Here is a 27480-nt window from a genome sequence, read left to right on the forward strand (position 1 = left end):
AATCGGATTCGATTTTCAACAAATCTAAACGCAAACAGCAATTTTAGGGACCACTTAGTCTAATTAGGTTCAAATTAATACAGTATATGTGGCGGCATGGTATACAGGATTTGTTGGCATGAGTAGACATCTGTGGCAGATTCTATTAAAAACGCAAATAGGCCACTTATAACCGGGCGAATGCCACTCCCTTGCAGACCTGACGGGGCTTTTGCCTTGTGGATTTAAGGAGACCTGCTACAGCAGTTCATTTTCCGCCAGGCTACACCCTCCACGCTGCTATTGTACATATAGATGCTGGACCTAGGGATGCTGCTGCACCCCCCGCCCCCCGCTTGAAATTATTTCCATTATATACAGGGTTTGCAGTTTGGATCAATGATTGTGCAAAGAGCGAGGAAAAAAACGTGCCATTTTCCTATGAAAAGACAAAGAGCCCCCGTCATTTGTTTATCCACCTAAGATATCTCCTATTCGGAACAAAATGTGACAAGGTAACCGAAAGCCCAGCCGACTGACATTTGCTTAAAACGTTATGTTACCAAAGATTTACCTGGAACATCTAAATAACCAGATAAAATGACATGTAAGGAAAAGGAACAACAGCTCCCCTAAACCTTTAAAATCATACAGACAGAGGCTTGAGAGGCTGTTGCAGAGGGCAAAGGTATCTCTACAGTGTAACAAACTGAAAAGGGTCAGTAGACTGTGTGTGTGTGTTGTGATTCCAATTCACTCACAGACTATTAAAGAATTTTACATCTGCAGAGCTCCGAACCTGGTCTGACTACAAGAATCAATTCAAACACTTTAAGCCTGTTCTGCCAGGATTTTGCCCTGGAAGGGAAGAGACCTGCAGAAAATGCCCAACAGGCTGTGGGCTGCGTATTGCTAAGTGTCAGGCATGAGTGGAACTCTGCTGATGGGAGAACGGTGACTCCACGGAGCCAGAGTCACACCCAAGTGGGCACATGGCAACGGAAAAACTACAGGATGGGAATCAGCTGAGTAACCCAACGGCTTTGTCTTGGAGACTCCTGTGCCCAAAGGAAAATGTCCATCCCTTCCATCAACGGGAGAGAAGGGGAGGCGAGCTCCCTCCTGCCCGGCAATGAGCTGTCCTTGCACAAGGTGCAGCTCACTGCGCTAGTCCACCAGACGGTAAGGGACTGTCTGTGAACTTGTACCCGATCCCCCAAGGTTTGGCCCGGATGGGCGGCAGGGCTGTTTGCCTGTGTGTCCATCGACCCTCTGGGTGCAGAGCAGAGCTCCCGGGGCCAAGTTCCGGTGGGTCTCACTTGTCCCGGTGTGACTCCGGAGTCACTCCACAGGCGGCCGGGTTTACACGGGTGCCTGGGAATCCTGGCGGCGCCCCGCGCATCTGCTTGCTGCTGCCCTCTGGCAATTTAGCAGCGAGGCCGCCAGCCTGGCGCTCGCTCCCTCCCCGCAGGGTCGCCCGCCCAGGCCACCCAGGCAGCGCGGGCCTGCCCAGTGCTCACGCGCTCGCGGAAGGGTTTAAAGCGCGCGCGGGGCTCGCGGCGCTGTCACAGGCACCAGCCGCAGCAGCAGCGCCGCCAGCCAGGCCCCGCGCTGCAGCTCCCCGGGGGTGGGTTGTCTTCCCCCGGCTCCACCGCCCCGCCCCAGGCTCGTCCTTGGGCCCCGCCGGGAGCTCCCGGGGCTGGGCCCCAGGGGTCCGTGCCCGGGCGCAGGAGAGCCCGCCCTCCCCACGCGAGCCCCGCGCAGGTGCCCCCGGTGCCGCCCCTCCACCTGCCGGCCCGGCGCCAGCGACACCCCCGCGGCTTGGCCACCGACGCCCCTGGCTCCTGCTGACCACACAGCGGGCCGCCGGCGGGAGGGGGCGCCTTGTTAACCCTGCCGCTGCCGAGCCTTGCGCTGAAGTTCTCTTCCCTCTCCCCAGGTGCCCCTGTGCGCGGCCGCCATGGCTCCCGTGCTGATGCTGCTAGGTGGGTAGCGCCTTCGCCTTCCCCCGGGCGCCGCGCCCCGCCTCCCCGCGCGGCCACCCGCTCCGAACCCCCCGGCCAGGCGCGCCCTGCACCCGGTTACAGTGCTCGGCCCGGGGGCCGCCCCTGAACCCCGCTGTGTCTCTGATTACAGGTGGCTTCCTGCTGGCCAGCCCGGTGCGGGCAAGCGACGGCTCGGGTGAGTTGATCTTCTCCGTTATTTCTCAAAGACTCCGTTTTTTACATAGGACCCTTCATGGGTCTCCAACTGATGGGGCCTCTAAAGAGGGTCTCTGCAGGGCTGAGCCAGTTCGACCCATTAGCAATCATCTCCCTATGCAACCCCGGACGTATATTTCCAGCGTAGGGCTTCACTAAAGGGAGCTCAGCAACTGCTAAATATAAATGTGTGCTTGGTTTTTCCAAGTGAACAGTAATTTTTGTATTTAGCTTTGTTTAAAGCGTCTAATAGTGGCGCGTTCAAGCATCTCGGGAGCCGCTTTAATAGTCACACACCGAGTGCAACTTAAACCAAGTACAAAAGAAGCATATCTTGCGAGTGTAGTATCCTTTTCTATCTCACCTGAAAATGTCTTACTTTAACTGTGATAGGGAAATAATTCTTTGTGTATGGGTTACAGGGAATTTGTTTATGCTGTGAGTCTAAGGTAAGAAATGACTGAACACACAGTAGCCTTTTCTCTTTTATATAAAGACTAGCACCAATGTGTGGTTGCTTTTTGCATAGTATTAGCAGATTCCGTTAAACACGCAAATATTCAAACTACAATCACATTGACGGGATCACATCTCAGAGCTCATAAGACTATTTGTTTGCTGAATCTAGCTGCTAGCTGCCTCTCTTTACCCTTTCATGCTGTCCTTAGGTTACTGAGCCATTGCTAGCTGCTCCCCACTTAAGGCTGCAGCAGCATTTCTGTTCAAAACTGTATTTTCAAAGTGCTCTGAAATCCCCATGTATAAATTGAAGGAAGAAAACAATGCTGTTTCCATCGGGGATGGAACGTAGCACCAACCTTTCCTTCCCTGCATACTCTCTCTCGGGTTGTGAAACAGAATTTTGTGATAGGTAACTGTTAACTAATACTTCCTTGTGAACTTACATTATCCTCCTGCCCTCTAGCCAAAAAATAAAATAAACAAAACATCTTGCAAATGGGATTATCCAGATACAGTGCTGCACAAGAAAAATATTGGTATTTTATTTTCATTATTTGGTACCAATAGTGTGCTACGTGTTTAACAGACAAGATACCTGGTCCAAAAAGCTAATAAACTAAACAGATCAAACATGGGAGATAGCATACATCAAAAAGTAAAATGATTAAGCAGTGTTGTATAGAACGTACATTTGTTTAGTTGGTTCCATATTATTTTGACATAATTCTTTGAGGGGAGAACATAGGTTTGTAGCTATATGACAAGACTTGTCTTTTAAAAGTGAGAAGCATAGAAGGAGATGGAGAGGGTTGGTATTTCCAGTTTTTTCTAAAAAAAAAAATCAGTACAGGATAGGTTCAAAAACTTTCAGAAGGCAAAGGTATCAAACTTCTCTATAGTGTAACAAATTAAACGGTAAATGTAGTCGTGTATGGATATGAGAGAGTAAGAAACACTCACAGAGCTTAAAAAGAATTTGACATCAGAGAACCTCCAAACATGTTATGACTATAAGAATCAATGCAAGCACTTTAAGTCTGTTCTGCCATGATTTTACCCTGGAAAGGAAAAGACATACAGAAAGTGCCCAACACACCGTGGGTGGCATATTGACAAGTGTCACGGATGAGTGCAACTCCACTGTTGGGAGAACGGTGACTCCATGAAGCCAGAGTCACACCCAAGTGGACACATGGCAGTAGAAAAACTAAAGAAGGCAAATCAGTTGAGCAACTAAGGAGTGCAACCACGGTCTTGGGGACCATGTTGCCAAATGAAACTCTCTCCATTCCCTCCATCAATGGGAGAGAAGCGAGAGCAAAAGAAAGGAGCATGAATCCCTCCTGTCCAGCAATGAATTCCTGAAAGCAGAACTCTGTCCTGACCCCAAATGGTGAGTGACTTCAAATTTGTATGTATAATACAAGAATTTCATTTGCTATTTTTGTTTATTTGTTTTAACTTTTGGCAAACTCTTTAATGTTAGTATGATGGCCTGATGTCCAATTGCTAGACACAAATCTTTACTGAGGACCTCCTAACTAGGCAGCAATGCAGAAACTAAACCAGGATCAATTTTGCCCATTTCTTTTGCAGGTACATTTAAAGAGAGGGAATAGCTTGTGACACTGGCAGGGAACAATAGAAGAACTCTTTAGGATCCTTCCTAACTAGGATAAAGTCCTGTAAATTAAAGGTATCTGTCAAAGCAACTAAAGAGATATTAAAGGGACACTGGCAATTTAATTTATGCCCTTAGGTTTTCTTTAAATGGCTTTCCATAAGAAATTTGCATTCATTTAAAAAAATGAAAATAAATTTAAAAAATATTTCCCCACCCACACTCACTCAACAACATGACATTAGCGCATCAGAAGTTTGGGGCAACATTTTCAAAACCACCTACATCCCATTTTCAAAAGTGACTTAAGAACCTAAGTCTCACTGAAAGTCAAAGTGATTTAGACTCCCAAATCACTTAAGTGCTTTCAAAAATGTTTACTTTTGATCCTACTCCCATTTAAATCCATAGGAATATTTCAGATTACTTCAATAGGAGCTGGATTAGGCTCGAGAGGCCACAAATGGAACTGACCGTATCTGCCCAATCCTAGAAACACCTGTGTGTGTTGATAATTTGTTAGCTGGTCTTCGTTAACCCTAGACTGTTCAAAAGGAAACAAAAAACAGTATAAATGAAATGTCAAAACAAAATCCAGCCAACATAGCCATGACCATCTAACACATTTTTAAACCCAGTTATCCTTGTCTGTGCTCAGGGCAAAATTGGGTTTAACGTTGTATTAGTATAAACCTGTTAGTTAACACATTTTCCAACATGATGCATTTTCCCAGTATAGACAAAACCAGTGGGACTATTTATCTGTGTAATTTAAACACATGCTTGTTTGAAGGCTCAAGGCAGAAAAGGAAAGTGAATACTTCAGTTTCACTGTCCAAGCAGTAGAAAAATGTCAAAAGGAAAAAAAACAGCATAAGCAGTGACATGACTCAAAGCTATTTTACTCTTTATAATCCCTGGCTTTATAATAGTTTACAATGAAACTGTTCTTTAAATATATTGGGACAGATTCTGCTCTCTCCTATACCCAAGTAACACAGGGCAACATAGCCCAACATTTGGTTGTGGCTTTTACCTTGATAAGACTCCCTTTAAATGTTTAGTGACTCTTGCTCGAAAACTGTGTGAAAGTTGTTCATTTTTTGCAGTAATAAGTAGCAGAACTGTATAGTGAAAAGATGGTAATTTAGGAAAGTATTGGATAGAAGAAACTCATAGACTTTAATGTCAGAAGGGACCATTATGATCATCTAGTCTGACCTCCTGCATAATGCAGGCCACAGAATCTTACCCACCCACTTCTGCAATAAACCTCTCACCTATGTCTGAGCTATTGAAGTCCTCAAATCATGCTTTAAAGACTTCGAGGTGCAGAGAATCCTCCAGCAAGTGACCTGTGTCCCACGCTTCAGGGGAAGGCAAAAAATCCCCAAGGCCTCTGCCAATCTGCCCTGGAGGAAAATTCCTTCCTGACCCCAAATATGGCGATCAGCTGAACCCTGAGCACGTGGGCAAGATTCACCAGCCAGACACCCAGGAAAGAATTCTCTGTGGTAATTCAGATCCCACCCCATCTAACATCCCATCACAGGTCATTGGGCCTATTTACCATGAATATTTACAGATCAATTAATTGCCAAAATCATGTTATCCCATCATACCATCTCCTCCATAAACTTATCGAGCTTAATCTTGAAACCAGATAGATCTATTGCCCCCACTGCTTCCCTTGGAAGGCTGTTCCAGAACTTCACTCCTCTGATGGTTAGAAACCTTCGTCTAATTTCAAGTCTAAACTTCCTGATGGCCAGTTTATACCCATTTGTTCTTGTGTCCACATTGGTACTGAGCTTAAATAATTCCTCTCCCTCCCTTGTATTTATCCCTCTGATATATTTATAGAGAGCAATCATATCTCCCTTCAGCCTTCTTTTGTTAGGCTAAACAAGCCAAGCTCCCTGAGTCTTCTTTTGTAAGACAGGGTTTCCATTCCTCGGATCATCCTAGTAGCCCTTCTCTGTACCTGTTCCAGTATGAATTCATCCTTCTTAAACATGGGAGACCAGAAACTTCACACAGTATTCCAGGTGAGGTCTCACCAGTGCCTTGTATAACGGTACTAACACTCCTTATCTTTACTGGAAATACCTTGTCTGATGCATCCCAAGACCGCATTAGCTTTTTTCACAACCATATCACATTGGCGGCTCATAGTCATCCTGTGGTCATCCAATACTCCTAGGTCCTTCTCCTCCTCTGTTACTTCCAATTGATGCGTCCCCAGCTTATAACTAAAATTCTTATTCATCCCTAAATGCATGACTGTACACTTCTCACTATTAAATTTCATCCTATTACTATTACTCCAGTTTACAAGGTCATCCAGATCTTCCTGTATGATATCCCAGTCCTTCTCTGAATTGGCAATACCTCCCAGCTTTGTTTCATCTGCAAACTTTATTAGCGCATTCCCACTTTTTGTGCTGAGGTCAGTAATAAAGAGATTAAATAAGATTGGTCCCAAAACTGATCCCTGAGGAACTCCACTGGTAACCTCCCTCTAGCCTGACAGTTCACCTTTCAGTATGACCCGCTGTAGTCTCCCCTTTAACCAGTTCCTTATCCACCTTTCATAATTTTCATATTCAATTTTAATATCCCCATCTTTTCCAATTTAACTAATAATTCTGCATGTGGCACCGTATCAAACGCCTTACTAAAATCAAGGTAAATTAGATCCACTGCATTTCCTTTGTCTAAAAAAATCTGTTACTTTCTCAAAGAAGGAGATCAGGTTGGTTTGGCATGATCTACCTTTTGTAAAACTATGTTGTATTTTGTCCCAACTACCATTGACCTCAATGTCCTTAACTACTTTCTCCTTCAAACTTTTTTCCAAGAACCTTGCATACTACAGATATCAAACTAACAGGCCTGTAGTTACCCGGATCACTTTTTTTTCCTTTCTTAAAAATAGGAACTATGTTAGCAATTCTCCAGTCATACGGTACAACCCCTGAGTTTAGAGATTCATTAAAAATTCTTGCTAATGGGCTTGCAATTTCATGTACAAGAGCTATGGAATGTGTGAAGCATCCTAGGGGTATCCAGGCATCTCACGACTGCCTGCCCTTAGCATGAAACAGCTATGTCTGTGCCTGCTGTGGGTCAGTTCTCTGACACCAGTGGCCTCTAGCAGCAAAAGTACTGCCTTCCAGACCCCTGCAGGCCTCACTCCCTCTGTTCAGGCACAGACCCATGCCCGAATACTCAGTGTTCCTGCAGTGTCCAGCCCCTTTTCCACTGAACACTCACAGGATTACCAGGTCTCCTGTTCCCAAAGGAACAGTGTACACCATCTTGTAACTCAGGACAGCACTTTGCTTAGCACCACTGCACCTAGATATATTTATAGTGAAAACAGTAAAACATTTATTGTCAAAGATTAGAGATTCAAATAATAGCGAATAAGAATTTTGGAGACAAATGGTATAAAACATATATAAAAAAACAAAATAACTCACTTTCTAGAGACTAAACTAGCAAGTTACTCTTTTATCTAAAGAAACTTAACTCACCCTAAATTCTACAGCATTTTAAACCAAGCCTGGCCTAAACCCCTCATTTATGAAACAAAAGTGCTGTCCTTTTTCTTCCTCAGGGGAGGGTGTCTGTTCAGGCTCTGCTCCACCCAATATACTCAAACAAACCTCCTGTATGGACCTCAAGTTAAAGTTCTCTCTCTCCACTGTGTTTCCCTTTCTGGCCGTTCTTTTTTACATCCTTCATTTGTATTAATTTCAGACTGGTGATAGGGGACCAGTTCTGAATGAAACAATACTCAGTCCACATGTAAACAGATAGATGGATAAACATTTCCTGTCTAAAAGATCATCTGTTTTTCACCTTTGCTGGTGACTAACACCTTGATGCAAACTTTAAGAACATATATTCTAAATATATTAGGACTGTCAATTAATCACAGTTAACTCACAATTAACTCAAAAAAATTAATTGTGATTAATCACAGTTTTAGTCTCACTGTTAAAAAAGCAATGCCAATTAAAATGTATTACATATTTTTGCATGTTTTTCTATATTTTCAAATATATTGATTTCAGTTACAACACAGAATACAAAGTGTACAGTCCACACTTCATATTTTTATTACAAATATTTGCACTGTAAAAATGATAAAGAAAAGAAATAGTATTTTTCAGTTCACCTCATACACTACCTTAGTGCAATCTCTTTATTGTGAAAGTGCAGCTTACAAATGTAGATTTTTTTTGTTACATAACTGCACTCAAAAACAAAACAATGTTAAACTTTAGAGCCTACAAGTCCACTCAGTCCTACTTCTTGTTCAGCCAATCACTAAGACAGACAAGTTTGTTTACATTTACAGGAGATAATTCTGCTCACTTCTTATTTACGTCACCTGTGAGAACATGCTTTCGCATGGCACTTTTTTAGCCAGCATCGCAAGGTATTTACGTGCCAGATATGCTACACATTCATATGCCCTTTCTTGCTTCGGCCACTATTCCAGAGGGCATGCTTCCGTGCTGATGACGCTCATTAAAAAAATAATGTGTGAATTACATTTGTGACCGAACTCCTTGGAAGAGAATTGTATATCTCCTGCTCTGTTTTACCCACATTCTGCCATATATTTCATATTATAGCAGTCTCGAGTGATGATCCAGCACATGTTGTTCGTTTTAAGAACACTTTCGCTGCAGATTTGACAAAACACAAAGAAGGTACCAATGTGAGATTTCTAAAGATAGCTACAGCATTCAACCCAAGGTTTAAGAATCTGAAGTGCCTTCCAAAATCTGAGAGGGATGAGGTATGGAGCATGCTTTCAGAAGTCTTAAAAGAGCAACACTCTGATGTAGAAACTACAGAACCCGAACCACCAAAAAAGAAAATCAACCTTTTGCTGGTGACATCTGACTCAGATGATGAAAGTGAACATATGTCGGTCTGCACTGCTTTGAATCGTTATCGAGCAGAACCCTGCATTAGCATGGCTGCATGTCCTCTAGAATGGTGGTTGAAACATGAAGGGACATATGAATCTTTAACGCACCTGGCACGTAACTATCTTGCGATGCCGGCTACAACAGTGCCATGTGAACACCTTTTCTCACGTTCAGGTGACATTGTAAACAGCAAGCGGGCAGAATTATCTCCTGCAAATGTAAACAAACTTGCTTGTCTGAGTGACTGACTGAACAAGAAGTAGGACTGAATGGACTTGTACATTCTAAAGTTTTACAGTGTTTTATTTTTGAATGCAGTTATTTTTTGTACATAATTCTACATTTGTAAGTTCAACTTTCATGATAAAGAGGAGATTATATTACAGTACTTGTCTGAGGTGAATTGAAAAATACTTCTGTTTTTTATAGCACAAATATTTGTAATCAAAAATAAATATAAAGTGAGTACTGTACACTTTGTGTTGTGTGTTGTAATTGAAATCAATATATTTGAAATATAGAAAATATGTAAAAATATTTAAATAAATGATATTCTGTTATTGTTTAACAGTGCAATTAATTGTGTGATTAATCACACAATTAATTTTTATTAGTTTCACAGCCCTAATATATATATACATAATTCTTTACATAGCATCTGTACAAACATTTCACAATGACGTTGATGTTGGGTGTGACACTTGCTTTCGTTTGAGACCTCACATGGCATTCTTTGGTGAACCAGAATGCACATACCAGAATCAGGAGATTCCTGTAACCCTTCTGCATTCCCTTGCCAGTTGGCATTAAGAGGTCCTGGGGTCACAAAATGTTGAAACCTATGGCGTGGTTATTTGATGGATGTCATAGGAGAGAAGACAGACTTCAACGCCTTTGTAATAGGTTCTCCCTTGTCTTTTGTAGGCCCAGCATTGAAGCAAGACATCCATCCTTATCTTTCTACATGGAACTTCCTCCATTAAATCATGTTTAAATCAGGAAGAAATACAATGTGTCTCTACATGATATTCTGAGGTGTTGTGTTTCTGTGAAGTATAGAGAGTGTGTGTAAGCCACGATAGAGTGGGAGTGTGATCATTTTCTTGGCGTTTTTAAAGCCCAATCCTTCATTCACGGTGCACGCCAAACACCACTGAGAGTCTATGGGAGTTTAGAATGGGCAGGAATGGGTCTGTAATGATAAATTACAAGATAAGCTTTTCTCTTGCAACATACTTAGATTTAGAGTCTAGGTTTTCAAATTCCCATCACAAAATATTTTCATGAAATTAAGGGAAAGTTCTATCAAGTTAATTCAGAAATAGAATGAGGATCAAGTGAAAAATACTAAGGGGTGTAACTTATGGGTAACAAATGCTAATGAAAATAATTATCTACCACATCTGTTATTTGCAATTAAGCTAGGCACAGGTAAGTCAAACCACTGAATATTTAAAAGGACCTCTCTATGTTTCAAATGTTTTAATGCATTGAACAGGCTTTATCCTCCGTGCTGAATTTGGATGTGTACTTAAGAAGGTAAAAAGTTTAGCATCAAGCCAAAATGATTATTAATTTCTAAATTATTATTAATTATGCAAATACCAAATTGCTGTACTGGAGAAGAACACTACAAACATAACAGTAATATTAACTGTAACATGGGGAGACTGGTGGAGGTCTACAAATGAACATTTAAAAGTAGAGGAAAACTTATTAGACCATACAAATATGGAGAGGGTGAGAGTATGAATCAAATCCAGCTCCTGTGTCTGTGGCTGCAGAGTTCTTCCTGGAAGCAGAACTGATATAGTTCTGCTGAACTAGGAAAGGAGTTGGATTGTTTGGGGGAAGGGCTATGCAAGAAATGCATACTACCATGCGGCTGAGAGAGAGATTGGGGGGGAACCAGAGGCTCTTGACTCTTTGGCCCTTCTTCTGTTCCCAGAAACCACGACTGTGATGCACGTGTGGGGGTGTGGCATGTTATCTCAGCCACCAGAGCTGAGATACCCTGTGCAGTGGCTCTGTAGCTGCACAGCAGTCTGTGGAGAGGTATCTCTTAGAGATACCAAGTGTACACCGCACTATTTGGGTTGAATACGAGGTTCCTGAATTAGTAAGTGCACCGGGAGCCAGTTTAACTGCTTGCAAATATGAGTAATGTGAATTTCAGAAAGTCAATTAAAATCAGAGTTCTGAATTTTCCATAGATTATGAAGGCACATGACAAATGAAAGAGGAAAGCCAGGCAAGGGACTGTCAGGATACATCAACATTGTGGCAACAGGCCCCGTTACATAGCCATGAATTTATGAAGATTAAACCAATAAGAAGATGTCACTAATTCCCTGAGATGAGCTTAAAATAACAAATTTGAAGCAAAAGGAAAATCTGTTTCTCTTACCACAGGGACAGACTAGCTCTACAGCCTTGCACACAATGGGCTGGTACGAAGCAGAGAGTAGACTATATGGTAGTCAGAGGAAAGGATCTTTAGGTTGCTTGCTTGTAATGATGGGTACAGTGGCATCTTTACATAAGTAAGATCATTGGGGAAGGGAGACTGTGGGAACCCTATTTAATGATAATACAGAGGATATTTATAAGCACCTTATGGGTTCAGAGTTACTTATAGACTCTAACTACTTAATCCCCACAACACTCCTTTGAGCTTGGTAAGTATTTGTCCCCATTTTATAGATGTAGAAACTGAGAATGAGAAGTTAATGGCCTGAATTTCAAAGATACTTCATTTCAGTGGGAGCTGGGGATGTATTGCTCAGCACCTCTGACAATCAGGTAATCCCATGATTTATTATCCAGTCAGCAAGGGAAATGGGAATAGAGCTTTGGACTTCCAGACTTGTACTTAAACCATTATACCATGCCCCCTGCCTCATCTGCTCTTGGAAGTGTACACGGTTCCTATTGATACTAATGGGATTGGGTAGGAGTATTGTCGTGACTGTAACAAAAAAGGGGGAATCTCTTAGCCTGAAGACACTTCCTTACATAATTTATAGAAGAGGAGTTATACCCTCATTGCCAGTATGCTCTTGATTTTATTTTAGCCATTTGTTTTCATGGAAATATTTAGTAAGATTTTTGGACCTGCTACTTTTTAATCTGAAAATCATATAAAACTATTTACATTAAAAAAAAACCCAGTCTGGATGAAACGTAACTTGTTTGTTCAAGTACAATTGCCTTACTTACTGGAAATATTTTTGAGGCATGTGGCATGATCTTTCTGAATAATAATACCCTGTGGCTTAGGCTCTGACCCAATGTAAGTATTATATCTGAAAGCAAGTAGTACCCAGAGTGTAGTTCAGAATTTAAGCGCCGTGGCTGTCACTTCCAGAGAATGGGTGCACTAACAATTTGCTTAGTTCTGTATAAGACACAAATTTTAAAAGTCCCTGTCCAACTATCCAAACAGAAAAGTGTTTTTTAAACAATTTCACAAAGCTTAGAGTTCCTCATTTCACTCCTTTCCGCCCATTTTAAATCTCTCATATTATGCGTTTAATTTTCAAAATATCAGATGCCAAGGCTCATCTGCAAAACCACGTGCACAATTGTATGCCTATCTGGTACACACAATTACTGTGATTAAATGTATAATTTGGTATTTGCACACAGAAATATTCAGAAAGTTGTCTCACAACTCCTGCATTTCTGTTCCTACCACTTCTGCTATTTTGAAAATAAGGCCCTTACTGGCAAGTGCATTGATAAAAATCTAGAACACATTTATAAAATAGTAAATGAGATAAAATGTGACTTTTTGGTTGGTCTCACTGCCATACATTATGTTCAATATGATAATGAAAAACAGAATTGTTTGCTGTGATCCCAAGGTAAAACACTTTTAGTGATAGTGTCACATGTGATCTCTGCTGCAAGTATGAGTGATATGGGCAGGGTCGTCCCAGAGGAGGAGAAGGGGGAGTTTGCCCCAGGACCTCCTATTTGAGAGGGCCCCAAAAGTGAGTAGTGTTGCAACCTGGTGCACCAGGTCACAGCAACACTCACTGAAATTTGGCCCAGCAGCCCCTCTGTCATGATGGCCAGGTCACAACGCTCAGAGTAGAGTCCCTCAGAACATGAATCAAGCTGCTGCTGCTGCTGCAGGGTGGACCCCCGACTCCCAACCCGGGCCTCCTCTAAGGGTGAGGGGGCCTCAGTTACAGAGTTAGTCCCAGATCCCCCAAAACATCTGCAGCCCTGGGTATGTGAAGTTGGTGAAGAACTATTTTATACGCTCTAGGAAGTTACTGGGCAAGTTCAATGGCCTACAGGAGGTCAGACTACATGACCACAATAGCCTCTCTGGCCTTGAAATCTATTCAGATCCAATTAAGATGTTTTTGTCTTCATGCTGGTAGAATTTCTACATTTTAGGCCTATAGGCTGAATAGCTGATGATACAGTAGTTAACAGAGAAGAAAAAAATCTGTTGCGAAGACGTCAGGGGCAAGATTTGTTCTTAGAAGGTCACTGACGGTATTGAGTCAGGGGTCAGATTGTGAGGCAGAAGCGATGTTAGCCTTGAAAAAAATCCCAAATTTGCCACGCTCGCACACTAGTTGGATGTGCTACATTGACTGGGGATAGAATAGTTAATGATGTTGCACATTTAGTACCAAGTTCTCATGCAAAAATGTGTGCACAGGAGTGACCCTACATTTGTGTGCCGTTACCATGTGTATATTTGCCTATGATAAGTCATCTCAAGTCATTGTATGACTAATTGCCATTCACAGTAATTGTTCATACAGTGTACATGCAAGGCTTTCAGATTTTCAGTTTTGAAAACTTGCCCCTTATGTAACCATCATTATACTTCAGAATTAACATAATACAGCATATTGAGAGAAATAGAGCAGTTCACACATTTCAGAAGTATTGGTTCTATCTCTGAAGATGAATTATGACATAGGTTCATATTTGAAAAATGTCTTCACCAGTTCAAGAATTTACCAAGTAATAATTTTGGTTTTTAATAAAAAAATAAAATGTGTAGACATTGATGGAGATAAAAGAGAAGTGCTAATATGGCATACTGCCTCAACCAGACGCCCTACATCCAGTTAAGTCATTTGACTATCCATTTCCTTTATGTCGAAATATCTTGTAAAATAACTTGGCTTTCCTTTAGTATACTTACATAATAGAAAGCCTTTCTGGAAAATAGCTTTAGGTACTTGTGATATGCACAGCTGTATTTGGGAATCTCCAAGAGTGGGAATATATTTGATGCAGGGAACTGTCTACAGTAACTGAAGTAGTATATTGGATGTTGTGATTTCCTTTCAACTTTATTTATTATTTAAATATTTAAGTAAAGTGTCTTGTAAATGCTAATCTTAATGATGGTTTATGGTATATTTTAACTACTATACAAAATGTAATGTACTGTCTGTTAAATAGTGATTGTTGCTAAAAAGAGAGAATAATATGCCTGAGCTAACAATAGAAAAAGAAGAAGTAAGAGACAGCAACTTCCCATGGGACAAAGGCATGTGACTCACTGAGGTGCTTTTCAAAATCCCAGCCAAAGACAAACATGAAGTTTTCACTTTGCCAAGTTACATTTTATCCGTGTCTATTGGCCACATGGTTGACTTGTTTTCACTGAGTCCTTCATCATTAAGGATGACATTTTTTTTAAGCGACTGACTAAAAGCAGCTTCAGTTACTTGCACTAAGCTTTCTATACTGTCCATGAAGACTAGGGTGACCAAAAGTCCCCATTTTATAGGGACAGTCCCGATAGTTGGAGCTTTTTCTTATATAGGTGCCAATTACCCCCATCCCGATTTTTCACACTTACTATCTGGTCACCCTAATGAAGACAAGCTCTGTGAAGCTCAAAAGCTTGTACCTTCCACAAACAGAAGTTGGTCCATTAAAATATATTACCTCACCCACCTTGTCTCTCTTATACTCTCCATGGCAGTGGTTTACATGTCCTAGAAATAGGTAGTATTGCAATAATAGACCTAATTCACTCTTGCTGGGGCAGACAGATGAATATCTAACCTCACTGCACTGGCCTCAATTTTTGTGATAGTCTTACTGGGATTGAAGTGAAGTGAAGATGGTACCATTGTCACCTTCTCTTATAAATTCCATCTTGGATGGTGGCTTCAGCTTCTGCTGAGAGCTTCTTAGGAGCTCTGTTGGTGGAGCTGTCCAGGGGATGATCTGAGTCAACACATTCCTGACCCCCTTCCTTTCACGGACAGTGCTGGCCACTTTTAAGATTCACTGGCTCTGAGCAGCAGTAATAGAGAAAGCTGCTGCCGCTGCTGCTTTGAACTGCTGTTGCCTTTCTCCTCCAATGCCCACCAGCTTTCCACCATCATCTGTGTTGTCCTCTGCTGAATGTAGTTCAGTGCTTGCAATCATTTCTTGTTGGTTCTTTTTCCAACATGACTGTGAAACAAGCGTGTGTAATCTTTCTTGTCATTGCCCATGAAATATGCTGTGAGCAAATCCTTAAAGCCAGACTGCAGTACAAAACAATGTTGTAGCTTAATTTGAAATTAAAATGTGTGCTTTAAGCTGAGATATGGTGGGTAGATTTAAAATGATCCTCCAGATTCATTTCAATAGGCTGTTCAAGCCTCAGAGCTCAAATTTTTCTTTTCCTCTTTAGCCCCCACTACCATCACATGCCTTACAAGGGGAGTTGATCTCAGAAAGGAGAGCGCAGATGTCCTCTGTCCAGCAGACTGCCCGCTATGGCAGTTCTATGTCTTTGGGAATGTAGTTTATGCCTCCCTTTCCAGCATCTGTGGAGCTGCCATTCACAGGTAAGCTAGAAGACCACTAATCAAGATGACAAGGAAACATATTTTAGAAAGGAACTATATTTTTCAGTTGTAACCTTTGGCTGCCATCTGAATTATAGATATTCCTGACAATTCTCAAAACACACCAACAGAATGTCATTAAAAGACTTCAGGTCAAATATAGCTTGGAGTAAGTGGCTGTAACTTTCATGAAATCTCTGGGACAAATTCAATAGTGATGATAAGGATCGAAAGGTGCTCTTAAAAGTAGAACAACTTGCACTAGCCTGGCAACTGGTGCGCAATGAGTATAATTTATAGGTATGGGAGGTAGAAGTGAGGAGACTATAGCCTGAGAAGTTACTAGTTGGAAGGTGTAAGATAAAGCAGGCTTCCTCTCTCTCCTACTTTCTTATGCCACACCATTCAAAACACTGCTCAATTCAAATTCAGCCCCAGTGTAAGCTGACACAACAATGATCAGGATGAATTTACTGCAGGCAGCATACAAGCTCAGTGTTAATCAATTGATATTACATTAATTTACCAGTTACATTTGTTTTCATGACTACAATTTACACTTGATGTGTAATTTACACCACCAGATATGTCACTGCAAAATTTTGCCCATGAATCTAGGTATTTGGATAGCAAGCAAGGGATTTTGAATATATTTTTAATTACGGTCACTATATGGGCCATCAGGTATTTAGTGTGGGTTAGAAACGTTTAAGTATTTTGAATATAATTTTTAAAAGAAAGAATGTGTTTTCTTTTAAGGTTAATTAATTATGGAAGTTCGGCAATGTGGCATGTTATGACCTTAAAACAAAATTACTCAAATTATCGTGTAGTTTTTGTGCACTCTGTGGCTCTTGGCATTAAAACTTGGGGGATCATCTATGTTCTAAAGCTTTTGAGGAAGGATTTGTCCCACTGCATGTGATTAACAATGCTTGTAGCATAATTTTCAGTCAAAGATTCTGCAAGTACATAAAAAGTACTTATTTTGTTAAGTTTACAGGTAAACCAGCCTCTTACTCACTTCAGACCAACAAGTAGTATTTGAATAGTAAAATTCATCACTTGTAGTCTAAGGGACCAGTCCTGCCCACAATTACCACTGAACAGAGTACAGTGAGAGTTTTACTGACTTCAGTGTGAGCACTCAAAGTAGTAACTACTACACTCAGAAGAAAGTTTGCTGGAACACAGTTCTGAATTTTCCAGAGTCAAATTCTTGTTTTTCGGATGATCCCAAATTATTGTGGTTATCCATACAGCAATATGTTCTTACCTGGAGTGACTAATGCTAATTAGAAATGTATTGGGCCTTGACTCCAATTATGCACTCACATACTGCAATGATTAGGCAAGTTAGAGTAACAGTAAAGTTCTTTTGCTATTTCCAGTAATATGATTCTTGAAAGCAGCAGTTCTCAGAGGCCAAAAATATTGTGTGGGTATAGGACTCTTTTCCCCCACAGCTTAATACATTTTATTTGTTTTTATCTGTATACTCTTTCTTCCCTAAGAATGAATTATGAACATGTGGATCTTTGTCCCTCCTAGTAGCTGGTCTATAGAATATGTTAATAAGTCTGCCACTTTTCCAGCTATGCAATATAGTCTTTAGCTCAGGCTCATACTATTAGCCTTAGAGGTCTCAAGTTCAAACCCCACTGCTGGCAGCAGTAGTGTCAATTACATAAGCAGAAAACTTGATAAAAATTTGCGGCTGTCTCTGTGCATCATAAAGGAGCAGATCTAGGCACAACCGAACTTGTTCATTCTTGGTTTTGCTGCACAGTTCCCTTCTTTAATGCTGCATAACTCAATCTATAAATTCCATGTACGTAAAACTTTTAAAAAAAACCTCCTCACTACATCTCATATTGCATACTAATGGCACTGCATAGTTTCAGGAGAATAATCCAGCTTTAACCTCTGCTTTAAAAAGAAAAAAAAACCCAACACCTAAACTTTTTTTTTTTTTTTTAAGAAATTATTTTTTCTCTGGTATTTTTGCTTATTCTTTTAGTGTAAAAACTGCTCCACCTATGTAAAGCATGAGCATGGGGAGGTTGTGCTGCAGAAATTCAAACTCCCACCACACTCCCAACCAGGGTTAGGCAATGGACAATATACTACCCTCCACCCATGCACTGAACTCTTTTTCAAGTCCCAGTTTGTAGAGACATTTATTTGCTGTACAATAATATTGTGTATGTTTCTTGAAAGCTACCCAAATAGTTTGTATGCTTTTTAGTGAGTACAAATACAATACATACAGTACAGTACTTTAGATTTTAAAAAGTTAATAGCACAAGAATGTGCTGGTAAAACTTTTAATGCAAGTTATTAAAGAACTGACTTCACAACCAAAAAAGAAAATTCTTCACAGTAAAACTGTATTTGAATAAAAAATAGGCCCACGTGACAGAGTTTAGATACAAATCTGGATTCAGGATTTGGAATTAACCCATCACTAATTCAGGGCTGGATTCTCCAATCCTTCCTCACATGAGTAGTCCCCTTCACTTCAATTGACTACTTGCTAGAGTAATACTATTTGACATGTTTAATGACTGTAGAATATGGCCCCACAGAATTCCCTATACTGTAACTGATGTGAGGTTTTGTGCCCATTTTGGTTAGAGTATTAAATCCTTCCTTTCTTTTTAATGTGCCTAATTACTGTTAAGATACAGAACATCACCAGCCTTTTCCTAACTAGACAATAAAAGGTATCTCTTTGTCATGGTGAGTGGAAGGGAATCTACTGAGGATGATTATGCCTAGGCATGAGGAACTGAGTTAAAGCTACCCTTGAGACATTAATTGGATTAATAATCAGAAGGCAAAATTGAAGACCAGATCCTCAGCTGGGGTAATAGTAGCCTATGTGCCAAATTACACCAGCTGAAGATCTGGCCCAATATGTTAATTTTTAGGTGGTAGATGCTAAACACTTTAACTTTTAAAGCCTAGTCAGAGGTGGGACATGCCTCAAGTCTGACACTGGACTCCCACACTGCCAGTGTCACAAGAAATGTCACACTTTTCACAAGTTAGCTATATTAGTCTTTAGGACACAGGCTAATCCCAAGGGGTATGAGAATTTCCTGAGTTGTGGTGTGCATTAGGAGAAAATTGACAGAGAGTTTGTTTGGCCAGAGGAATGCACTTCTGAGCAGATAGGTCTGTTGGGAAACTTTGGGCCACTGCCTGCTCCTGCTGGGTCTTGTTCCTAAGTCATGCCAGAAACAGAGTGCAGTGGAAGCAGAGACAACAGAACCTGTGGGGGGTAGGGAGAAGCTGGCATTGAACCCAGAACAGCTGTGGGTCAAAGATGGAGAATACAGACAGGCCAGCAGCAACAAGCTGCAGTTGGGAAGGATGCAGTTTCTTGTGGGCACAGGGGAGGAAGGAGATGGAAGGAGTTGCATCAGCAGCTAGAAGTCAGGGAGTAGGGAGAGAAAGATAGGAGCCAAGTTAATTCAGCTGTCATTGCTTGGGGTTCTGTTTTCATCCTTGGGTTCCATCAGAAATGACATCTGTAATTAACTGCTTACAAACACATTTTACAGTGTAGTCATGCTGAAAAGTTTCAGCGTAACAGCCGTGTTAGTCCATATTCACAAAAAGAAAAGGAGTACTTGTGGCACCTTAGAGACTAGTCAATTTGAGCATAAGCTTTCGTGAGCTACAGCTCACTTCATCGGATGCATTTCATCGGATGTATTTTCCACAGTATGCATCCGATGAAGTGAGCTGTAGCTCATGAAAGCTTATGCTCAAATAAATTGGTTCGTCTTTAAGGTGCCACAAGTACTCCTTTCCTTTTTGTGAATACAGACTAACATGGCTGTTACTCTGAAACCTGTTGGTAATAGCTTATCTAAAGTGATCACTCTCCTTACAACGTGTATGATAATCAAGGTGAGCCATTTCCAGCACAAATCCAGGGTTTGAACCCACCTTGATTATCATACACATTGTAAGGAGAGTGATCACTTTAGATAAGCTATTACCAACAGGAGAGTGGGTTTGTGTGTGTGGGGAGGGTGGGGTTGGGTGGGGAGAAAACCTGGATTTGTGCTGGAAATGGCCCACCTTGATTATCATACACATTGTAAGGAGAGTGATCACTTTACATAAGCTATTACCAGCAGGAGAGTGGGGTGGGTAGAGAGAAACCCTTTTGTAGTGATAAACACCCATTTTTTCATGGTTTGTGTGTATAAAAACATCTTCTGTACTTTCCACAGTATGCATCTGATGAAGTGAGCTGTAGCTCACGAAAGCTTATGCTCAAATAAATGGTGAAAAGTGCTTCTTATCATGGAAACTTTCAGGGCAAAATTCCCTTCTCAGAGATGTCTCTTTATCCCCTCCCAGATCCTGACTTCTGTATTCTGCTCTGTCCCTGTATAGCACATGTAGATTTCCCATAAACATCAACCGTAGAGCAAAATTATTAGCATCGAAGTATGCTAGGAGAAGTTTGCCTTTAGATTTTTGGACTGAGTCAAATGAGTACACACTTTTGTTAAGGGCGCAGCCTCAGCTCTGGACTCCTTGATGTTTGTGTCTTTCCACTGGACTATTGACTGTAGTTAAAAGGTAATATCAATTTGCTTTCATTTCGACATGTTTTTTCCCGTCCTTGCATAACATCATTTCTATCCACTTGCATAGATGGTGTTTTGGCATCATCTTGTCCTTCCCCAGACAATTGCATCAATCTGAACATTACATTACTCTGACAGTGCTAAGCCTAGTCAAGAGAACAGGCACTTGGCATCATCTGAAATAACATTTTTTTTTAAAGTAAGTAGCTTATGCGCTGCTGAGGAGAGCTGTGTGGAGCTGCTGGGCCCCTCTTCACATGAAAAGCCTGTCAGAACCATCACAAATTCCAAAGTGACTGAACATTTATCCAGAGGAAAACAATTTTTATGAGGCAAAAATCTGTGATTTCCCTTTTCTTTGAACTGTAGAACTGTTTTTGCTTACTTCTGGCTGCTCCAGCAGATGTTAATAGTTTGATTTGATTTATACATGTATCTGAGAAAATGGCTTTTCTCAGATACATGTATAAAGCCCACTTCTACCATCTGGGGGAATAGTTTAGTAATCTAATAATTTGACTTGATATGCCAAGACCTTCTGGAAAGAGACATGCCAAAAATTTGAGAAGTTCAAGCTGGCCCTCCATCACCTTCTGAGATACGATAGGTAAATTGAGTTCCATGCCTCTGAAGGGGAAGATGAGTCTTTAAAAACCTGGAGTCCTGTCTGCTTACCCAGGGCCTGGTCTAAAGCTAGTTGAACTTATTGAGAGACTTCAGGGGATTTTGGACTAGAGTTATACCTTTCATAATAGTGAAGTTTGTTGAGTTTGTTTTGATGTCCTGGACCAAAATCCCCCCTCCCACCCAGTACTGTGCAGTGAGATATTGGATGGCCCCCTCTGTGTGTCTGCATGTCAGTGATTTACCTGTAATTCTGTTTTGTTTGAGAGTGCTTTGGAATGAAAAGAACTGTCTAAATATAAACCATGGTTACTACTAACAGTGCAGCTGGTCAAGAGAAAGGGCTGCCCACTTCTGTGGATTGTCACTGTCAGGCAATGATAGGACAATAGCAGAAAAATGTCGTGACCATTAGTTAACCAATAGTCAAAAATTACTTAGACAACTTAGATGTTGTCAAACCACCGGCACCTGATGAAATGCATCCTAGAATACTCAAGGAGCTGACTGAGGAGATATCTGAGCCATCAGCCATTATCTTTGAAAAGTCATGGAAGAGATTCCAGAGGACTGGAAAAGGGCAAATATAGCGCCCATCTATAAAAGGGGAAATAAGGACAACCCGGGGAATTACAGACCAGTCAGCCTAACTCCTGTACCTGGAAAGATTATGGAGCAAATAATTAAGAAATCAATTTGCAAACACCTAGAAGATAATGAGGTGATAAGTAACAGTCAACATAGATTTCTCAGGAACAAATCGTGTCAAACCAACCTGATAGCTTTCTTTGACAGGGTAACAAGCCTTCTGGATAGAGGGGAAGCGGTAAATATGGTATATCTTGACTTTAGTAAGGCTTTTGTTACTGTCTCACATGATCTCAGAAACAAACTAGGGAAATACAACCTAGATGGAGCTACTATAAAGGTGGGTGCATAAATGGTTGGGAAATCGTTCCCATAGAGTAGTTATCAGTGGTTCACAGTCATGCTGGAAGGGCATAACGGGTGGGGTCCTGCAGGGATTGGTTCTGGGTCTGGTTCTGTTCAATATCTTCATCAATGATTTAGATAATGGCATAGAAAGTACACCTATAAAGTTTACGGACAATACCAAGATGGGAGGGGTTGCAAGTCCTTTGGAGAATAGGATTAAAATTCAAAATGCTCTGGACAAACTGGAGAAATGGTCTGAAGTACATAGGATGAAATTCAATAAGGACAAATGCAAAGTACTCCACTTAGGAGGGAACAATCAGTTGCACACATACAAAATGGGAAATGACTGCCTAGGAAGGAGTACTGCGGAAAGGGATCTGAGGGTCACAGTGGATCACAAGCTAAATATGAGTCAACAGTGTAACACTGTTGCAAAAAAAGCAAACAGCGTTCTGGGATGTATTTGCAGGAGTATTGTAAGCAAGACATGAGAAGTAATTCTTTCGCTTTACTCCACACTGATTAGGCCTCAACTGGAGTATTGTGTTCAGTTCTGGGAACCACATTTCAGGAAAGATGTGGAGAAATTGGAGAAGGTCCAGAGAAGAGCAACAAAAATGATTAAAGGTCTAGAAAACATGACCTATGAGGGAAGATAGAAAAATTGGGTTTGTTTAGTTTGGAGAAAAGAAGACTGAGAGGGGACATGATAAGTTTTCAAGTACATAAATGGTTGTTACAAGGAGGAGGGAGAAAAATTGTTCTTCTTAACTTCTGAGGATAGGACAAAAAGCAATGGGCTTAAATTGCAGCAAGGGGGTTTAGGTTGGACATTAGGAAAAACTTCCTGTCAGAGTGGTTAAGCACTGGAATATATTGCCTTGGGAGTTTGTGGAATCTTAATTACTGGGGATTTTTAAGAGCAGGTTGGACAAACACCTGTCAGGGATGGTCTAGATAATACTTAGTCCCGCCCTGAGTGTGGGGGACTGGACTAGATGACCTCTCGAGGTCCCTTCCAGTTCTGTGATTCTAATAGAATGAAAGGCATTCCTGGAAAATGTATAAAGTTCCAGTATAACCAAAACAGCCTTGGCATGCAAGGCATTGGCCCCAGAGTAAAATACAGTGGTTCTGTAAAAATAAAAATCAGGTTTTGATAGCAAAAGTTGTTTTTTTCATTTAGGCAGAAATTCACAAGCCCTTTTTCACTGATTAGCTCCCACATGGACCTTCTGTATAAGGTGAATTTCACCTTTAAAGGAAATCCTGAGCTATCATGAAAATGAACTTTCCAAATTCATTAAGAAAGGAACAAAAATAGAGACCAGAAATATGGTTATTTCATTTCAGCTAATATTAAGTGTGCATTCTGCTTATACAACATCAACCTCAGCTTTGTCAATAGTCTCAATGAGGTCCAAAATGGTAATACCCACTAATACATCCCAAACAAAAAGAAAGAACTAATTTAACAAATTACAAATTAACTATTTACATATGCATGGTGTCTTCTGTCAGGACAATTTCACATCCCCAACATAAAATAATTTTATTCCCACCTAAATCTCTTTGAGGCTTTTCTCTCCCTGGTTTTCGTTTCAGTGCACTTTTGAGACACATTTGTTGTTTCTGTGGAACTTCCTGGCTGGAACAAAATTCCTGCCCATTCTGTTTGAGTGGGGGACTCATCACTGTCACAACTTTTCCAGCTTCAGCATCCAGTTACAGTCTCAGATGTGGACAGTAGTCATGCTGAAACACTATACCCCTTGATACTGCTTTAGGTAGTCCTTATGGATAACTTTGGCTTTAGTCCTGGGACCAAACTGTATCCTACACACCACTTTGCTTATTTGAGTTACTATTGTGAGGGTTCTGCCCAAGTTTTATCCAGCTGAGAGCTCCTACCCCCTTTTCTCCTAGGATTGTGGAACCAGATTAGCTTCCCCTCTTTTAAAAGTTTCCCCATCTGACTTCAGGTCACAGTCTTTTCATTTTTATCAGCAGCTGTTCTCAAATTTTTCCTAGCAAAGATGTGAACTTTTTCAGTTTTGGATTGTAGGGTTTCTGCATCATCCAAATGGTTGAAACCCTTTTGTTCCTCTTCAGAAGCTCCATACAAAATGTTTGCTGGGAGGGGGCCCAAACCTGAGGAGTGCTGTAGTACACTTTGTACCCTCATTGACTGCTGTTCTATAAGCCATCAAAAGGAATGGGATATGCTAGTCCCAGTCCACTTGGTGCTCTTCTACAATGGTAGCTAGCTGAACCCCCAAAGTCCTGTTGAACCTTTTGACCATCTCATCAGACTGGATGTGCCGGGCTCGTGCGAGTTTTGTGGACCCCTAGAATCTCACAACTTTGTTGAAATTCTTTGGTTTAAAGTTTCACCCTGATTTACGTGTAACTCACCCAGGATCCCAAATCTGGTGAAGAAATCATTCACAAGGACCTCTGCTACTGTCACAACCTTTTGATTTCTTATTGAGTAAGCCTCAGGCAATTTTGTATAGTAGTCCCATAGCTACCGGCAAATATCAATTGCCAGCCTCTATCACAGGACAAGGGCCCAAGAACATCAATGGCAATGCACTACATTAATGCCCCCACAAGATATTGCTACAAGAGGGTACTCCCAGTTTTAGAGGAACCCTTCTTTGTAACACAAGGATCAGATTTCCTGCACCAACTTCCTACATCCTGCTTGTGTTATCCAATAGAAATTCTCCCTTAGCTTAGCTAAAGTTTTTGTAACCCCAAAATGTCCAGGAGTTTTGAGAGCATGACATAACCTCAGAACCCCCTTTTCCAATGTATCTGGTACAACCAACTGGTATCTGGATCCATCACCCACTAGTTTCACCCTGCTCCTATACAATATTTAATCCTTAAATTCCAAGCTTTCCCACGGTGACTAGAAAGCTTTGACTGTGGTGTTCACTACATTCCATGGTCGCTGCATTTGCAAGATGATTCTCCAGTCACACACTACTCTACAATCAGGATCCTCTCTTTAGGAAGTTTTGAATTGCTCTTGGTCCATTCCTGCAACCTCACCCCATGGTTCAGTGGATGAATCAGAAACATGAGCACTTCTGTGAATTAGAGGAAGGGAGTCACACCCATTCCTTTGAGCAACTAATTCCTTGCTCTCCTTCTTAGGACAGGGTTTGCAGCAAGGCTGCATTAACAAGGCATCGTCATTAACATGCATATGGCCAGGGCTGTGTGCTATTTTGAAATCATAGCACTGCAGTTTCTCCAACCATCTGGCAAGCTGTCCTTCAGGATTTCTGAACCTAAAGAGCCATTGCAGAAAAGCTTGGTCTATCCTGATCATAAACTTCCTCCCACACAAATAGGGATAAAAACATTCTATAGATTTAACCACTGCTAGGAGTTCCTTTTCAGGTGGGACAATAATTTCTCTCAGGAGAACGTAGACTTTTGCTACGGTAAGCTCTCAAGTCCCTGGAGTTCTTGTGTCAATACTTCCGTCAAACCATAAGCACCAGCCTTTCTGTCCAACAAGTTTTGAAACACAAGTAGGCCAAGACAGGAGCAGTAAGTGGAGCCTTTTTCAACTCTGAAAACACTCTGAAAAACACTTATCACACTCTGCTGACCACTGAAATTGTTTCCCTTTCTCACCCAACTTATGCCATCATTTTTGCAATACTGAACCTTCTGTAATAGCAGAGCCGTGCAAAACTGTGTACATCTATAAGTGTCTGGGAGTTGGCCAGCTCTGTACCACCTCAATCCTCTTTTGTCAGTGAAAATTCCCTCCCCACTAATTGTGTGCCCAAGTAGATTACCTTTATTGGAACATCTCACATTTCTTTGGCTTCAGTTTCAAACTGGGTGATTCAGCATCTCACAGACCTTTTGTAAATGGTTTGGTTCCTGTTCAAAGGTTTTATCATGCACCAGGATATCATATAGGGATAACAGACAGACTGTGAGGGACATGCCATGTACTACCCTCTCCATTAGCATTTCAAATCTGTCTGGTGCACTGCACAAGACCAAAGCCATCACTTTATATTGCCACAAGTCTTGTTCTCCTGTGAAAGCAATTCCCTCCCCCCTCTTTTGGATCCATTTCTACTCACCAATACTCACTGTTAAGATCCAGTGTGGAAACCCAGGCTGAACCTGCTATAGCATGCATGGTACTATCTATTCATGGTAATGGATAAGAATCCTTTAAAGTGACTTCATTTAATTTTCTATAGTCCACCCAGAATCTGGTGCTGCCTTCCTTTTTCTTAATCAGAAATATGGGTGAACCCATAGTCAAAGGTTCAAAAATGTCTTCCTGGTACATTTCCTCAATGTCCTGTAGTGCCTCTTTCCTTTTTTTTTTTTTTTTCTTTAACTGGTAACCAGTGAAGTAGCTGTTTAATTGGTTGGTTTCTCCTAGTATCAATCTAGTGCTAGATCAGTGCAGTACAACCTATACCTTTGTTGGACCGGGAGAACAACTCATGATTCCTAACCAGAAGTCTCTTAAACTATTCTATGGTTCCCTATTTAAGAATACAGCACTGTGCTGGAACAGGTTCAGTAGAAATTCTGGGAGCTTACCTTCACCCCATCCCCCTTATAGTTTTCTTCTTTAGCTCTTTTGACCAGAGCCATTGATTCTTCTTCAAGTTGTGTCCCTATAGGTGCTCCATGTCAGGTGTGCATGCGTCCCAGGCACCTTCCGTCTGAGATTTTTAGGTAGCAGTGTCCAGTGGGCCTGCACATGTGCTCTACTCTGCCTTGTGCTTTGCACCATGGCTATATAGAGCTGCATGGGTGAAACAGCCTCAGTTCCTTCTCAAACACCTCGGCCTGAGATGGAGTCTCAGCAGTATCCATCCTTGCTTATCTCAGCTGTAGGGTTTTTTTTCCATAGTTTTACTTAGCTTAGTTGGTTGTAATAGTAAAATAATTTTAAAAAATTAAGGACCTTGTCCTTTCTGGGGGTTTTTTAATGCCTCTTAAAAAATGTTACTTTATACTTGTGAAGTATTTAGTTGGCCTTGTGGTAAGACCATCCTCTTTTATCCCAGAGGCGTGATCACCAGTGCGGGAGGAATTGTAAGAGTACAGACCCTGCCAGGACAAGAGAACTACTCTGCCATATATGCCAATGGGATCCAGTCTCAGGTGCTCACTAGATGGGCTTCATCTTTCTCAGTGGCTGGTAGGTGGATCAAGTATTTATTATTTAGTAACGTATATTTGCAATGTTAACAGAAATTTGTC

The 27480-nt window shown here is 41.2% G+C and overlaps 1 protein-coding gene across 2 annotated transcripts in view; it reads left to right on the forward strand.

Moving 5' to 3' along the window:
* Positions 1–1038: 1038 nt before the first annotated feature.
* Positions 1039–27480, forward strand: part of COCH (cochlin) — a 42969-nt gene continuing 16527 nt past the window's right edge. The window contains exons 1-5 of one of the 2 annotated variants that reach the window (XM_073348926.2): positions 1039–1161; positions 1919–1964; positions 2116–2160; positions 15886–16042; positions 27285–27418. In XM_073348926.2, coding sequence (XP_073205027.2) covers positions 1054–1161; positions 1919–1964; positions 2116–2160; positions 15886–16042; positions 27285–27418 — 490 coding nt within the window. In that variant the 5' untranslated portion in view covers positions 1039–1053. Of the gene's footprint in view, positions 1162–1531; positions 1607–1918; positions 1965–2115; positions 2161–15885; positions 16043–27284; positions 27419–27480 lie in introns of those variants that run through there. The other variant, XM_073348927.2, reaches the window with a different exon arrangement.

This window comes from Lepidochelys kempii, chromosome 6 (genome assembly GCF_965140285.1).
Source record: "Lepidochelys kempii isolate rLepKem1 chromosome 6, rLepKem1.hap1, whole genome shotgun sequence".
NCBI lineage: Eukaryota > Metazoa > Chordata > Testudines > Cheloniidae > Lepidochelys > Lepidochelys kempii.